This window comes from Lolium rigidum, chromosome 3 (genome assembly GCF_022539505.1).
Source record: "Lolium rigidum isolate FL_2022 chromosome 3, APGP_CSIRO_Lrig_0.1, whole genome shotgun sequence".
Lineage (NCBI taxonomy): Eukaryota > Viridiplantae > Streptophyta > Magnoliopsida > Poales > Poaceae > Lolium > Lolium rigidum.
Genome location: NC_061510.1, coordinates 183,240,107 through 183,254,684, shown reverse-complemented (window position 1 = coordinate 183,254,684; position 14,578 = coordinate 183,240,107). Strand labels below are relative to the sequence as shown.

Below are 14,578 nucleotides of genomic sequence, written 5' to 3'. Positions count from 1 at the left end.
CTAAAATAAAAAGGCACTCCTTCATGGTATGAGATTGTTGGCATGCACCCGAGGATTCGGTTAGCCATGGTTTGTGAAAGCAAGGTTGGAAGGAGTGCCACCCAAAAATAAAATTTCATGGGAGCCGCTCTTTGAAAGTCTGTCTGGCAAGGGGGTTAGAGTGCCCACTACCATTCGTTGACAACAACAAACACCGCTCAAAACTTTACTTTTTATGCTCTCTTTATGTTTTCAAAATAAAAGCTCTAGCACAAATATAGCAATCAATGCTTCTCTCTGCGAAGGGCCATTCTTTTACTTTATTGTTGAGTCAGTTTACCTACTCCTTTCTATCTTAGAAGCAAACACTTGTGTAAACTGTGTGCATTGTTTCTTACATGTTTACTTATTGCACTTGTTATATTGTTTTATGTTGACAACTATCCGTGAGATATTATACACTATATATACATACACTATATAAAGCGTAGCTGATTTTAAGCGTTCTGCTTAGTTTGGCAACTGTTCATGCTCTATTTTCCTTCCTTTTCGTCCATTCAAAGGGTGCCACGTTTTCTGTTTTTTTTTTTCACTCCTTTAGTCGGTTGGTCATCCGTTTAATCTTTCCTTTTTTTTAGGCCTCTGGGTGACCGGCAACCGGCAAGTTGTTGTTCCATTCGTTTCCTGGCTTCTCCATCCTCCTGGATTTCCACGTTTTTCTTCTGCTTGCTACGTGCTGCTTCCACGTTTGCTTGAGGTGATGCCGTGTTGCAACCTCCTTTTTTCCTTTTTGATCGCCCCTTAATTTTCTCCTTCCCAATTAATTCTGTTCCTTTTCTTCTGGGGTTACTCACGGAAACTCCGACGCATGCGTCTTCCTCTGATCGTGGTTCGCGTTAGTTCTTCGTCCGTCCACGATCGATCTCTGCTCGCCGTCACGGTGATCTTGCTCGCCTGGCCGGACTGTTCTTTTTTCTTCACTTTTTCTGATCTCCCTCCTCCTCCTTGGTTCGTAATGGTGGCCGGTTTTTTCTTCTGCAGGTAGTCTATGCCTACGCGCGCTTCTGCTGGCCGGCGGCGCGGTCGGCCTCCCTCTTCTTCTCATTCTCCGTCTCCGGCTCCGCGCGCGCCGCCATCGTGGCCTTCATGCTTTGCCTCCGCGTCCGCCTCGCGGTGGTCTTGCTTCCGACGGTGGTCGTCTGCGCCGTGGGAGGCCTCCAGGTCGTGCTCGTGGCCGTTCTCGCGGCCGCGCGCACTCCATCTTGCCTGCAGATTTTGATCTGGTGCCCGTGCCTGCGGCGCCCTTGCGTCCACTCTCTGCTGTTTCTCTTGCAGCCCAGACTGCCGTTGGATCTTCTTCATCGTTGATGCCTGACAGCAATGTTTTGCCTTTTGTTAGAGGCAGAAACTCTGAGAAGACGTGAAATTTGGCTGGGCAAACGGCCGGTTATCGATTCAGGCTCTGGTACTGATGCCTTTTGTTCACTGTTGTTTCTTTGCAGAATTCTTTACCCCTATCTTCTCAGGTTTCTTCTGCTGCTTACCTAGGGGATTCCGCTGGCCGTTCTGGAGAGCATGGCAGGGATGGGTTACTGCTGTTGGCGGCCCTTCTATCCAGCCTCTTTTCCCTGGGGCGTTTGATGCTGTCGTCGACTCTGCTATCGCCCCTTCGTTAACCGATGACGATTTTACTGCTTCTCTACCTGGTTTGTCTTCATTTTTTGCTTTCTTTTCTTATCTCAATCTTCTTGATTTCTATCTTACTTATTTCCTGCTTTTGTTCAGATTTATTCCCTGTGGACAACGGCTCACATTTGCCATCCTTGCGAGACCAGAGTTCATGGACACCTTTGCCTGTGGCTTCTTTGCGAGCTGTTGACGCGCCTGGTCCGTCTTCGGCTGATGTTTACCCTTCTGATTCTTCCCTTGCTGACGCCCTTGCTGCTGATGATGTGCGGAGTCCTGCGATTCGTTTTGCTCATATCACTCGGCGGCCAGATCAGATGTGCCAGCTGCGGGAATTGATCGATGGTGGCGTGGTTCGTCCACCTTGCTTTCTTTCCACACTTCTCGTGCTTTTTTTCTCCTGTTTTTGCCTCACTATGTTTTCATCTGTGTTTCAGTTTCCGCTACTCCTTCCACTTCTTCCGAAAGAGCAGCTGGCAATCGTCGTCATCGTCTGGCTATGCAAGAGCATACGGCTCTTCTACGGGCCCATCGACTTTCGAGCCGTTCTCATGGAGGCATCCTGCGGAGGTCAGCTTCGAATAGTCGTCGCCAGGGTCGTCGTCCGCATTCTGACATATGCCGGCAAACTGCTCTTCTTCAGGCAGGTTAGGCCGTCAACCGTTCTCATAATAATGGCTTCTGGGCTTCAGAACGGTCCGGAAACCTGAAATAAACAGCGTAACGGGAATGTTACATCTCAAACTTGCTATGTGCTTATCATTTACAAAGTGTTTCTTTTTCCTGTTGTTTTAGAAACGATATGTGGTTCTAGACTCCATGTGTGGTAGCTTCACCTTTTGAATCTAAACAGCTACCGTGCATAGCAGCATGGCCAGCTAAGATAGTCAGGTTCTAGGTTTTACACATTATTTAGCTTCGTCTGCCTCTGATTCCTCTGTTTATGCTGGTGTGGTTGCTTTGCGGATGCTCCCAGCGGTAATTATCGGTAAAATGTACTGCCATGCTTGACCATGCTTTTCCGACGTCATCAGCAAAATGTACACCTGCAGATCCACGCCAACCTCTTGCTGTCAGAAACAGTTATCAAACTTTTGCTTATAATGCTTTCGAAATAGGTTGACAAGAGCCCGAATAAAATGTTTGCTGATTGCATGGATTGGTACATGGTTCTACGCTTTGGTTCTCAAAATGTCCTAGGTTTCCAATTGTTTGGTTCTTCTTCCAACTTTCTTGCCTCTCTGTACTGCCTTCTACTTGCATTTTGTTTCCTGTTGTTAACTTCATTCTCTTTTTCTGCTAATTTTTTTACCAGGTGTTGCTGCTGATATTCAGTTGCCTCTTCCTACAAGCTTGGTGAGGTTTCTCAAAGGTAAGTAATTGAACGCTCCTTTGGTGTTGTTGGTTTGTTTTTGTGGTGTCTGCTTTCTTCTTCTATATGTCTTGACTATGTGTTTTCCATCTTTGTTTGCAGCTGCTTGGCCTGGCAGGTCCTACTACGGTGTCCCTCATCTTATTTGCAAGTACTGTGGTGCTTCATACTGGTATCAGGAGCGTAATAAGCGTCTCAGTACGAAATACCACCGTGTGTATACTGGTTGTTGTCGTGGTGGCCGGGTGTCTCTTCCGATTTATCCGGTATGGCCTTCCCCGTTGTCTGAGCTTATGCGTTTTGATGGCGGTTCTGAGTCAGATCGGTTTATGCGTTTGATTCGGGAATACAATGCTATGTTTGCTTTCACATCTCTCGGTGTTCATGTTGACAGAACAGTTAATGTTGGGAATGGCCCATATGTGTTCAAGATTTGTGGAGTGGTGTGTCATGAGATTGGCTCTTTGTTGCCTCCAGAGGGTGATTCTGTTCCTAAATTTGCCCAGCTATACATTTATGATACTCAGAATGAATTAGATCATAGGATGGGTATATTTAGTCAGGATGGTGAACTTGATGATGATACTGCTGCTGGTGTCCATTCTGCATCAGTTGCTCAGTCTTCATCTGTTGTTGGTCAGCGCCGTCAAAGAGAGGAGGTACTAGGAGTTGGCTTGGATCGGCCAGCCCGACGTCAGCGGCGGCGTAGGGAGGAACCTGATCCCGCTATTGTGCGATCTCTAACTACAATGCTCAATGGGTGTAACTTCCTTGTGCAAACATTTCGTATGGCAAAGGACAGAATGTTTTCTCTTGATGCTCCTGAGGTGGCTGTTCGTTTATATGGTCATGAGGGTGCAGACCATGGGAATCGGTATTCTTTGCCTACCGCCCCTGAGCTGGCTGCTCTTATAGTTGATGACCTCACTGTAGAAGCATGTAGATTCGATATTATCGTCCAGAAGGAGGCTGGTTATCTTCAGCGCATCTCGCCACTGAACCCCTCTCTCATGGCTCTCCAGTACCCGCTCCTGTTTCCTCATGCTACCATCGGGTTCCATCTTGGTATCAGGTACCGACAGGTTGATGGTATGCCATCGACTGGACGCAACCAGGTGTCCATGCTTGAGTACTATTGTTATCGTTTCCATTATAGGAAGGGCGAGCCAAATCCTTTTACTTGCTGCGGTCGATCGTCGCAGCAGCTTCTTGTGGACTGTTATTCCTGTGTTGAATCATGTAGATTGAGTTATCACTTCTGGAACCAGACCATGCTTCGGTCTGAGACATATCAGGGTATTTCTGATGCTCTTGGTGAGGGGAACTCCAGTGGCAAAAATGTCGGGGTGCAGTATCTTCTGCACTCGAGTTTTACTGGAGGGCCTCGGTACATGATTCAGAATTACCAGGATGGCATGGCTATTTGTCGTGTTTTTGGAGTGCCTGATCTTTTCATTACATTTACTTGCAACCCTAAGTGGGATGAAATAACTGAAGCTCTTCTTATGGAGCCTGGTCAGAGGCATGTTGATAGACCGGATATAGTTACACGTGTTTTGAAGATGAAGATTAATGAATTTAGCGGAGACGTCAGGCGGGGCGAGGCGTTTGGTCAAGTCCATGCATGTATGCCTGTTCTCTGTTTTGCTTTCCATTGTTCCTTCACAAGTTACTGCACTTTTTGTTTCATAAGTTACAGTTCTGCCTATTCCGTGTGTGGTGTGTTTGCTTACTTATTCCCCTTTTCCCTTTCATGAAACAGATTTATATGTTGTCGAGTTCCAGAAAAGAGGCTTACCCCACATACATACCCTTGTGTGGCTGGATGCCGACATGGACGACCCCACGCCTTCTACCATAGATTCTTTTATTTCGGCAGAGATACCAGATTATGCTACCGATCCATTGGGGTATGCACTTGTGGAGGAGTTTATGGTGCATGGTCCATGTGGTGAACACAACCCTCATTCTCCATGTATGAAGGACGGTGTTTGCTCTAAGCGATATCCCAAAGAATTTAATGAAGAGACTACAATTGATGGTCTCGGTTTTCCGGTGTACCGGCGAAGTGGGAACGACATGTATATTCTGAAGAATGGTGTTCGTGTCGACAATCGGTGGATAGTTCCTTACAATATGTCCTTGCTAAAAAAATTCCAAGCTCACATTAATGTGGAGTGGTGTAATAAGACCAACCTTCTTAAATATTTGTTCAAGTACCTTGCTAAGGGCCATGATATGGCAAGGGCCCGGTTTCATTCTATGTACCAGTCTACAGGCTCTGAATCTACTGGAAGAAATGAGATAGATGAGTATGTAAAATGCAGGTGCATTCAGATTGCTTACCCTTTTAGTTTTTGGTAATCCAGTGTTTTTCCAATGTTCTACCTTCTTATGTTGTCTTCGTTACTGTGGATTAGGTATTTGTCTGCGTGTGAGGCATGTTGGCGTATGTTCGCATTCGACATTCATGTTCGAGCACCTTCTGTTGAAAGATTAGTGGTGCACCTTGAAAATATGAACCGGGTTATATATAGCCAGGATGATAACCTTACCGATGTTGTTCGCAATCCTTCGAAATATAAAACTATGCTCACTGAGTGGTTTGTCGCTAACCAGCGGTACATGGATGCTCGCGAGCTTACGTATCTGCAGTTTCCATCAAAGTGGAGGTGGGACGCATCAACTAAGAGATGGCGAAGGAGGAGGCGCCAACTCAAATTCGGCCCTCCTATTGGCCGTGTCTACAACGTGCATCCTAGCTGCGGAGAACTCTTCTATCTTCGGATGCTCCTCACGGTTGTGGCTGGTGCTACAAGTTTCAATGACCTCAAGGTTTACCATGGAAGGTTGCACACCTCCTTTAAGGCAGTTTGCCAGGCGCGTGGTTTGGTTGGTGATGACAACGAGTGGTTCCTTCTATTTGATGAAGCCGTTCAATGGGCTTCTTCTTATCAGTTGCGGCATCTATTCATGACTGTCTTGCTATTTTGTGGTGTCACTGATGGCCAACGACTTCTAGATAAATATTGGCGGTTTATGGCAAATGATATAGCTTTCCAGATTGCACGCTCTCTAAATGATACTGTTCAGGCAATCCCTTCCGAATATTTACACATTCAGCTGTTGCACGAGCTATCTGTTATGTTTGGTAAAAATGGTTACTCCTTATCATCTTTCGGTATATCCATTCGCAATGCAAGGTTGCTTGGCAATAGGTTGATTTTAGAAGAGCTACAGTATGACAGGAATGAGCTTAGAGAAATGGCTTCTTCTTTCCATGGAAGGTTAAATGAAGATCAGCTCTATATCTACAACCAGATCATGCGTGCAGCCCTCAATTCTGTTGGGGGCGTTTTCTTTGTTTCTGGTCATGGTGGTACAGGCAAAACGTTTCTGTGGACCTCTATTATTGCGAGGTTACGAGCCGATGATCATGTCGTTCTTCTTGTAGCTTCTTCAGGTGTAGCTTCGCTTCTGTTACCAGGTGGAAGGACGGCTCATTCACGTTTTAGGATACCTGTTGAAGTCAACGAGCGAAGCATGTGCACCATTTCCCGGGGCAGTAATCTAGCTGAATTAATAGAGAAAGCAACACTCATACTTTGGGATGAAGCGCCAATGACTCACAGACGTTGCTTTGAAGCGGTTGACAGAAGCATGAGGGACATTTTGTCTGCGAATGAACCTTCACGGAAATTGCTCCCTTTCGGTGGGAAGACTGTAGTTTTGGGAGGGGATTTCAGGCAAGTGTTACCTGTTGTGGAAGGGGGCAGTAGAGCGGAAATTGTCAACTCTTCCCTTATGAAGTCACCCCTTTGGCAGCATGTAACTGTCCTCAAGCTACGCAGAAATATGAGATTGTCTAATCCACAGTTGTCTGATGAGGAACGAGCTGCTTTGGAGGAATTTGCGCAGTGGGTCCTCGATGTCGGTGATGGAGCTGTGCACATGGATACACGAGGAGAGGCTACCCCTTCATGGATCTCCTTGCCACCAGATACAGCACTGCTGCCAGACTCTGATCCTATTTCTGCTATTGTTGATGCAGTGTATGATTCATTTACTCAATGTATTCTGATGCAGCTTATCTGGCAGACCGCGCCATTGTGTGTCCTACTAATAAAGTTGCCGACTCTATCAACGAGACTATTTTCTCTAAGGTGCCTGGGGAGGAGATGCTGTTCGAGAGCTGTGATTCTATATGTAAAACTCTCGACCATGCGGCTGATGCGGAACTGTTATATCCTCCTGAATTTCTCCATAAGATCGATCCTCCAAACTTTCTGCAGCATAGGATTTCATTGAAGGTAGGGGTTCCAATAATGTTGTTAAGGAATATTAACCAAGCTATTGGACTTTGCACTGGCACCCGTTTAATGGTTACACGTCTAGGAGAATGGGTCCTTGAAGCTAAAATTATGACAGGGACCAATATTGGTGAACGTGTGTGCATACCAAGAATTGTTCTACACGCACCAGCCACCAAATGGCCATTTACATTGCAGCGCCGTCAATATCCAGTTAGGCTATGCTATGCAATGACTATCAACAAGAGTCAGGGTCAAACTCTTAAGAAGGTTGGGGTCTACTTGCCCAAACCGGTGTTCTCGCATGGGCAATTCTATGTTGCAATCTCAAGGGTAACATCAAGGGAAGGGCTGAAAGTATTGGCGCTCGATGAATCTGGCAAGCCGACTACCCAGACTAGAAATATAGTGTACCAGGAAGCTCTTGCTCATCTATGAATGTCACTTCTTACATGGTATATTTTGTTTGCATGCACATGTTTTATTTTTGCCTGCATTTTGTATGTTGTACACTCATTTTGAATTGTTCTTCTTCGCAGGTACCATTTCTTGGCAGAATCAGTGGATTCCTTTTTCTTCTAGCGCTCTGCTATGTGATCTAGGTTCAGGATACTCTCCCGTTGTTTAAACCGTGTATGTCAGGTTATCTCTGTTTCCTTCAGTGATATTCTGTTTTTCCTCACTGTGATGTCACTTATTGTACTCCCTCTGATCCTAAAAAAGTGTCGGAAGCTACAGTTTAATTACATTTTACTGCTAACCCCTTCTAAATAAATCAATTTGATGCCGCTGCAACAATGTGTGTCGTGCCACACTACCAAGCCGCACATGCGTAGCAACATGCAGATGGTCCCGTGTACGGATGCATGCAAGCTAGTTGGCCAGGAGCAGGACGGCGGGTTGATTAGCTAAATTACTTGAGGGTGTGTTTGCAAAACCGTTCGTCCGACATTTTTTTAGGATCGGAGGGAGTACCATCTCTCTTGCTCTGTTCTTTTCCACCGCACTATTTTTCGTACCATTAGTTTTCAGTTTGTATTATGTTTGGTTATTCCTTTTACAGTCTATGGTTCCAGTTCTGATTGTATGCTACAAATTACAGGCTTATGGGCATGTGTGCTGTTTTACCACATATCCATCAAACCTAATGGAAGGAGTTTCTGAATTTGTGTGCTGGCTGCAGCGGCCTGCAATCTGAAACCGTGTGCGCCCTCAAGGTGAATGACCAAGGCATATAAAGAGAGTTCAGTTTGTCACTCTGCTGTACTCATTTACTGGCTGTTTTCTGCTACATGGTTTGCTACGTGTCAACATTCGTACTAAGTTCCCAACACTTATTGTGGATCGGAGGGAGTATTTGAATTTACTTATCATCAGATTAAGTATGTGAAGGCCAACTAAGAAATGTTTGCAATTTATGAAGATAATGTATTTAGAAAAATGGGCAGCAGCTATAGAGGTCACTCATGGTTGACAGAAAGATAAGAAGGTCAGCCTTGGGTGAGAAACAACTGCTTCAGCAATTAGCCTTGGTGAAGGCATTTCAGAAAATAGTCAAAAACTGAAACTAATTCACTGTGAGTCTGTGACCTATCATACTCTGCCGACATAGAATGGCAACTCAAACTAACCTGATATTCGGATCATCAAAAGATAAGACCAGCTTCCGTTTGTAAGGTTTTATTGTCTTTGCATTCTCTCCTAGCAGGTAACGCCTGTGCCCCATCAGAAAGTGAGGGAAGTTCCCCCTTTGAGTCGTCACAAACACCTGGCTCTGAACAGAGACAGTGTAATCTAATGCTGCTAACCGAGATGAGTACCCCTACAGAAAATGGGTTAGTGAGTAGGACAATATCCAAACAGTATGAACAAAATCAATGTGAAATCGATGAACATTTAATGCATGCATAGTCGTCCAACATTCAGAACAATATCAGGCTTGGCTGGGGAGCCATACCTTAAACTCAGCAAATTCTTCAGGCAAAGCAAGAGTGTCCTTGGTCTCTAAAAGAGGGAACATCTGGCGAAGGGGAGCCATGTATTTTGCAGCATTCTCTATTTTGTCAGAAGCTACATAGAGGAAGGTTGTATTGTCAAATCCCATGCCTCGCAGCATCATACCAACCTGCTCAAATTCAGTCAGTTAACACATTATCTCCAGTAAATTTAGTTGGCACTCAACTTAAAAGTTGCTATTATTGACCTGAAACTTCACATGCTAAAGTAGCGGACAGAAATTCTATACAAAAAAGGAAAGCACAAAACATAAACCCTCAAGTGATCTTAAGTAATGACCTGAAAACGAATGCATTACTGAGTGCACATATGCCCAAAGGACTTAAATCACAGTTTTACTATACAAACATACAGAGCGGAAAAGAGTAAAACGATATACCAACCTCTAGAGGAGTAAGTGGGCATTTTTCATCTCTTCTGTTTGCCTCAGGATTGATAACTCGACCAGGTCGGTGAAACTTCCCTCTCCAGCTCCTTTCACGGGCATTTTCCATTTCAATCTATTCCTTCCGCAGATAGTGATCTGGAGATGAGTAGGCTTTAGTTCTCATATTTAGTATGCTGCTGATATTATGATTGAAGCGCAGCAAAACATCTTTAGGGAGTTCCTTCACCACTCTTACATGTTGTCTGAGTGTCTCGATAAAACGATCTTCGTCAAAAATATCAGTAAATTTGCTGAAAAACATAACAGGAGGCAAACACATTATTATCCTGAAACTCTATACAATAGTGTTCATACATGGCACAGCACAAGGGAAAGGAATAAATTTGGATGAGAACACCTAACGCTACTGCTATTGTATATGAACTTTGCATGCTACAGAGAACTGTAAATTTAGTTTGATGAAACATGTAAACACCATCTGCTTTAATCTTGCACTGCAACATTAATAGAAGTTAGGAGAAAAGAATGCCGTTCAGAACCAATATATATTAGAATACAAAGTAGAATGTCAAAAATAAACTTTTGTGGGTTTATCATTAGTTAAAAAATGAACTGCTGTTAAGTAACTGTCCCGTACAAAAGTAAATGTTGGAAATACAACTTAACAGATTTGGGTGGCTTTTGGTTTCCTTCGGTTGGAAGATTTTCCCAAGGATTGGAACCAAATTTACATGTATTTACCCTCGAAAACGATTCACAGAGTTATTATAAATTCTCAAAAGATAGGGAAAGAAGTCGGTAAGATAGTATGGGTTGCCATGGTTAGATTTCTTATAGTTGACTACAACTTCCACCTAAAATAAAAAACGTCACTTCTAATAATTAGGACTATTATTTTTATCGTGAGATTCACGCGCTGACATGGCTAGAGGCTCATAGTACCCCTCTGAATCAGACAACAAATGCTACTTCATTACATGGTGAAGACCTTTCATGTTATTTATAAGCATCATGCCCAGGGCAGGGACTCTTTTGAATATCATAGTAATGTCCATGATTGGATACAATTTGAGAGTTGGAAAGTGCAAGATCAGAGAGAAGCTCCATTAGAGTACAGCTACTTCTGTCCAAATAATATGAGCACACGCAGTGAATGTACTTCCTGTGTAGAGGCTCGCACATGTAGCTTGGAAATGAATTATTCAACATCTTGGTAATTGTATATAGTTGTATTGCACCACACATTTACAGAATTTATTAGTCTTGACACGCACATTTGCTTGCAAGTTCCCAACCGGTGTGAGCTACTAATGCTCTTACCCTTTTCGTTTTAGTTTTTTGCGCACAGATGCATCTCTGTTTGTACTCCAGATTGAATTACCGCTGTTCCTATAGCTGGAATTTCTTCAGTTCAGGCGGTACAGAGGGAGGCAACATACCGTCAGTTTAGCTGTTGATGTCTGAATCCATGGGTTGTCGGCCTCCTGCGCTGCCGCGCTCCTTCGTCCTCCCTGCGCTCAGCTTGGCGGTGCGGCGTGTGGCGACAAGAAGCTCGGCCGGCCCCATCCGACGAGCCTTCAGCACGCCGTCTTCCCGTCCGACCACGCAGGCCGTCCGTGCTCCTGCCGAATGCCTTCGGCGCTTGCAGCCTGGACGGGAAGGAAGCCGCGCAGGTTTTGCTCCACCTTCACCGCCTCCTCCCGCCCCGTCTCCAGCTACCGCAGCAGCAGCTCGCACCGCTCAGCTGCTCACTCTTCTCCAATCCATTTGCCTTTTCCCCAAAATGTTCCTATCCTCAGCTGGCCTCATGAAGGATAGATTTTTTTCTCGAGGACGCTCTACGATAGATGCTGCCAGCCGAACCGTCTAACTTCGCTAAGTCCGAACTTGCTGCTGCGGCCCATGTAAAGGACCTAGCCGTAACCCGCCAGCCCAATGGACATTGCCTGGCCCGGTCACTTATGGACTCTGAAGGATCGCACACAACATCGCCAGGAAAATATAGCGCCTGGATTAACATTGACATCCCCATACCCGATCCTCGCCCACACCGGGTAACAACCATGGTAACTGCTGACTCCACCATTAGTGAAGAGCATGCTGCCGAAAAAGCCGCGTACAAAGCAATTAGGATGATAGTGAAAAACGGCAACATCGTCATCACGCATCTAACTAGGATGGCTTGCAAAGATAATAGAGTTCTCCAAGAAAAAGAACAGCTCCTTACCCACCTAGCATATGCATGTACATCTTTTGACGACGTCCTGCCTATAGAAGTCGTTCGTCCACCAACCATCCCAACAGATCCATCAACTAGCACTCTTAAATATACAGGCGATATGCCTCCATCAACCCGTCTCGGAAAAACTAGCTTCCTTCATCGGCCCAGAATACATCCGCATTGGACCAAACACCGGAATGGACGAACTCGACCGATCGGTGCATCTATACAACAGCGGCACGGTAAGTACACGACATATCTACTTACGCAATATATATATATATATATATATATATATATATATATATATATATATATATATACATATATATATATAGAGCACAACTATTCTCGAACCCCTTAAGAGGGGTTCTAGAATAACTATTCTTGAACCCCTAAATCCCTCTTTACTTTCTTATCCCGAATAACCCCCAGATCCCGCTTTACCTTCTTATCCCGAATAGGCCCATCTGAACGCCCGACAAAATCCCCCGACCATCCTCTCCTACCTCTTGGCCGTATCCGTTTCCCACCCTCCGCCGGCGGGCCACCGCCCCCAATCCTCCCTGGCTTCCCGCAGCACCCGACCCGCGCCCGGCCGACGCCACCCCCACCACCTGCCGCGCGCACGGCCGCCGCCGCCCCCACCCCTGTCGCGCGTACGGACGCCGCCGCCCTCACCCCCGCGCGCGCACGGACGCCGCCGCCACCACTGCCGCGCTCACGGACGTCGCCACCCCCACCACCTGCGACGCGCACGGCCACCGCCGCCCCCACCCCTGCCGCCGCCCTCACCCCCTGCCGCGCGCACGGACGCCGCCGCCCCCACCACCTGAGGCGCGCACGAACGCCGCCGCCCCCACCCCCTGCCGCGGCACGGCCGCCGCTGCTCCCACCACCTGTCGGAGGCGCCGCTCCGTTTCCCTGTTGCACGGCCAGCTGGCGCAGGGGACACCCCGACCCCTGCCCTGCATCTCACCGTCTCAGGCAGACGGCGCTGCTTCTTATTTGGTGAAGTTCACATCTCCTGCAACTTCAGTTTAGCTATTCCTGCTAGGTGAATTAGTTTTCCAATTTTGATTTTTTTTGTTAACTGAATTTTGAAGTTCACAAATGGAAAATGTGTAGTTCAGATATAGGCATGAAAGCTGTCGCCGTTGCTCCTGGTGCTTGGCCTCGCCAACGACCTCACAACCAGGCCCGTACCTCGCTTCTGCTCCGAACTCTGGATGGTGCTGCTCATAACTGCCCTCTACATTGCCCAGGTGAGGCAGTTCAACTTTCTTCAGGTTCTCTAAACTTCTGGACATATTTTGCTAAACTTTTGGCAAGCGAATCAGTCACAATAGAAAAATCAGGACACATAAGAGTACCCACAGCATCTAGACGCTAATGTAGACGCTTATGGAGTTAGTTAGTCATGCAGCCAAGCGCCGACATCCTAGGGAGCTGTTTTTTCCACTAGTTGTTGAAGCGCCAGACTCTTAATCTTGCGCCGATGCCAGAAAAACGGCAGGGAACATTTTTTTACCACGAAGTTCACTACATCATGCTTGGGGATCGCTGCTGTTAATTGTGAGAAGCTCCATTAGGCCAAATAGGGAGTTCACTTTCCTGTTAAAAAATAGTAGAAAATGCCCTCGCCCCCTCGGTGCACCTGTTAGTTTTAGGAAGTTCATTCATTCGGTTTAGACAGTAAAAAATACTCAGACAAAAAATTCATATGCACTTGAAAGTTCACAGTTTTTTATATGTAAAAGTTACAGAGATAACATACTCAGACAAACTGCAACTCACAAAATTATTGTTTTACTGTTGTACAGGTCCACATGGCCAGATGTTCACTTCATATATGCGTGAAGTTCGTCTCGTCGGCAAGCACAAGGTAAGGAACACTACTTGATGAGCTTATGCTATATCAGAGAGAGAGAGACAGGTGACGCCTCCAAACTGGCGTGAAGCAGAAACATATGCCTGTGCTGTTGAATTGTCTAATTGAAATACACGTATGTTGTTCTTGCTCTGTGCCTGATAGAAAAAATAGAAGTTTAGTTTGGTACAGTGATGTAGGCCATTATGTTAGTATACTTATTTGCGAAAAATAAATTCACTAGATGTACACAGAGAAGATCATTTCTAAGTTAATTTATGTTATAGTCCACCATCCATAAAATGGTGTTTCGTACTTTCCTGAGAAAAAGTTACTCTTATCGGATGTTCAGTCTTATCTGTTGTGGAGTTCACTTGAACCTACGGAGGATTAATATTTATTTTGGCCGGAGAGGTTTCATTAGTTCACATAGGAAGTTTTCATATTTCTGGTGAATTTTTTTACGAAAAGTTGGCTTTGTAATAGCTAAGGAAGTTCACTCTTTGTTCTAAACCGGCTCAGTAAATGAAAAACAAAAGTTTATCTGCCACTAAAAATAACAATTATAAAATTGCATGTCCGGAGGTCCACTTAATTACAACCTGGAAGCTCACCATTCATGCTTCACTTCACTTCGTCGTGGTGGTCGTTTGCAGTTCCTCCTGGTGTTGTTGCCAGTAGATGACGGAAAAGAGTGGATGTTCCCTGGAGCGCGTCTAGGAATCCATTGTTGTCT

General features: G+C 45.5%; 3 protein-coding genes across 9 annotated transcripts; 2 read left to right on the top strand and 1 right to left on the bottom strand.

The window, feature by feature from the left end:
- Positions 1-348: 348 nt before the first annotated feature.
- Positions 349-11,510, bottom strand: LOC124702810 (O-fucosyltransferase 9-like). 5 transcript variants are annotated; one of them, XR_007002695.1, is made up of 7 exons: positions 11,191-11,507; positions 9,987-10,041; positions 9,747-9,886; positions 9,305-9,472; positions 8,979-9,169; positions 2,502-2,711; positions 349-2,371 (listed from the first exon to the last, which is right to left on the bottom strand). XR_007002695.1 is itself a non-coding variant. In XM_047234984.1 (6 exons), exons 3-6 carry the CDS (start codon positions 9,855-9,857, stop codon positions 2,332-2,334), a joined length of 510 nt encoding a protein of 169 aa, XP_047090940.1. In that variant the 5' UTR covers positions 9,858-9,886; positions 9,987-10,041; positions 11,191-11,509; the 3' UTR covers positions 349-2,331. The 5 variants fall into 5 exon arrangements, 4 of the variants coding, with proteins under 4 accessions (XP_047090940.1, XP_047090942.1, XP_047090941.1 ...); XM_047234984.1 differs by lacking the exon at positions 2,502-2,711 and having other exon boundaries at positions 11,191-11,509; XM_047234986.1 differs by having other exon boundaries at positions 349-2,711.
- LOC124702809 lies at positions 1,389-3,409 on the top strand. Of its 3 annotated transcripts, XM_047234981.1 has the most exons (4): positions 1,389-1,685; positions 1,765-2,312; positions 2,981-3,037; positions 3,140-3,409. In XM_047234981.1, the coding sequence occupies exons 1-3, from the start codon at positions 1,451-1,453 to the stop codon at positions 3,023-3,025; spliced, it is 828 nt and encodes a 275-aa protein (XP_047090937.1). In that variant the 5' UTR covers positions 1,389-1,450; the 3' UTR covers positions 3,026-3,037; positions 3,140-3,409. The 3 variants fall into 3 exon arrangements, with proteins under 3 accessions (XP_047090937.1, XP_047090938.1, XP_047090936.1); XM_047234982.1 differs by lacking the exons at positions 2,981-3,037; positions 3,140-3,409 and having other exon boundaries at positions 1,765-2,018; positions 2,103-2,974; XM_047234980.1 differs by lacking the exons at positions 2,981-3,037; positions 3,140-3,409 and having other exon boundaries at positions 1,765-2,974.
- Positions 3,424-7,391, top strand: LOC124702808. Its single transcript, XM_047234979.1, has 3 exons — positions 3,424-4,663; positions 4,800-5,364; positions 5,458-7,391. The coding sequence occupies exons 1-3, from the start codon at positions 3,583-3,585 to the stop codon at positions 7,343-7,345; spliced, it is 3,534 nt and encodes a 1,177-aa protein (XP_047090935.1). The 5' UTR covers positions 3,424-3,582; the 3' UTR covers positions 7,346-7,391.
- Positions 11,511-14,578: the final 3,068 nt, after the last annotated feature.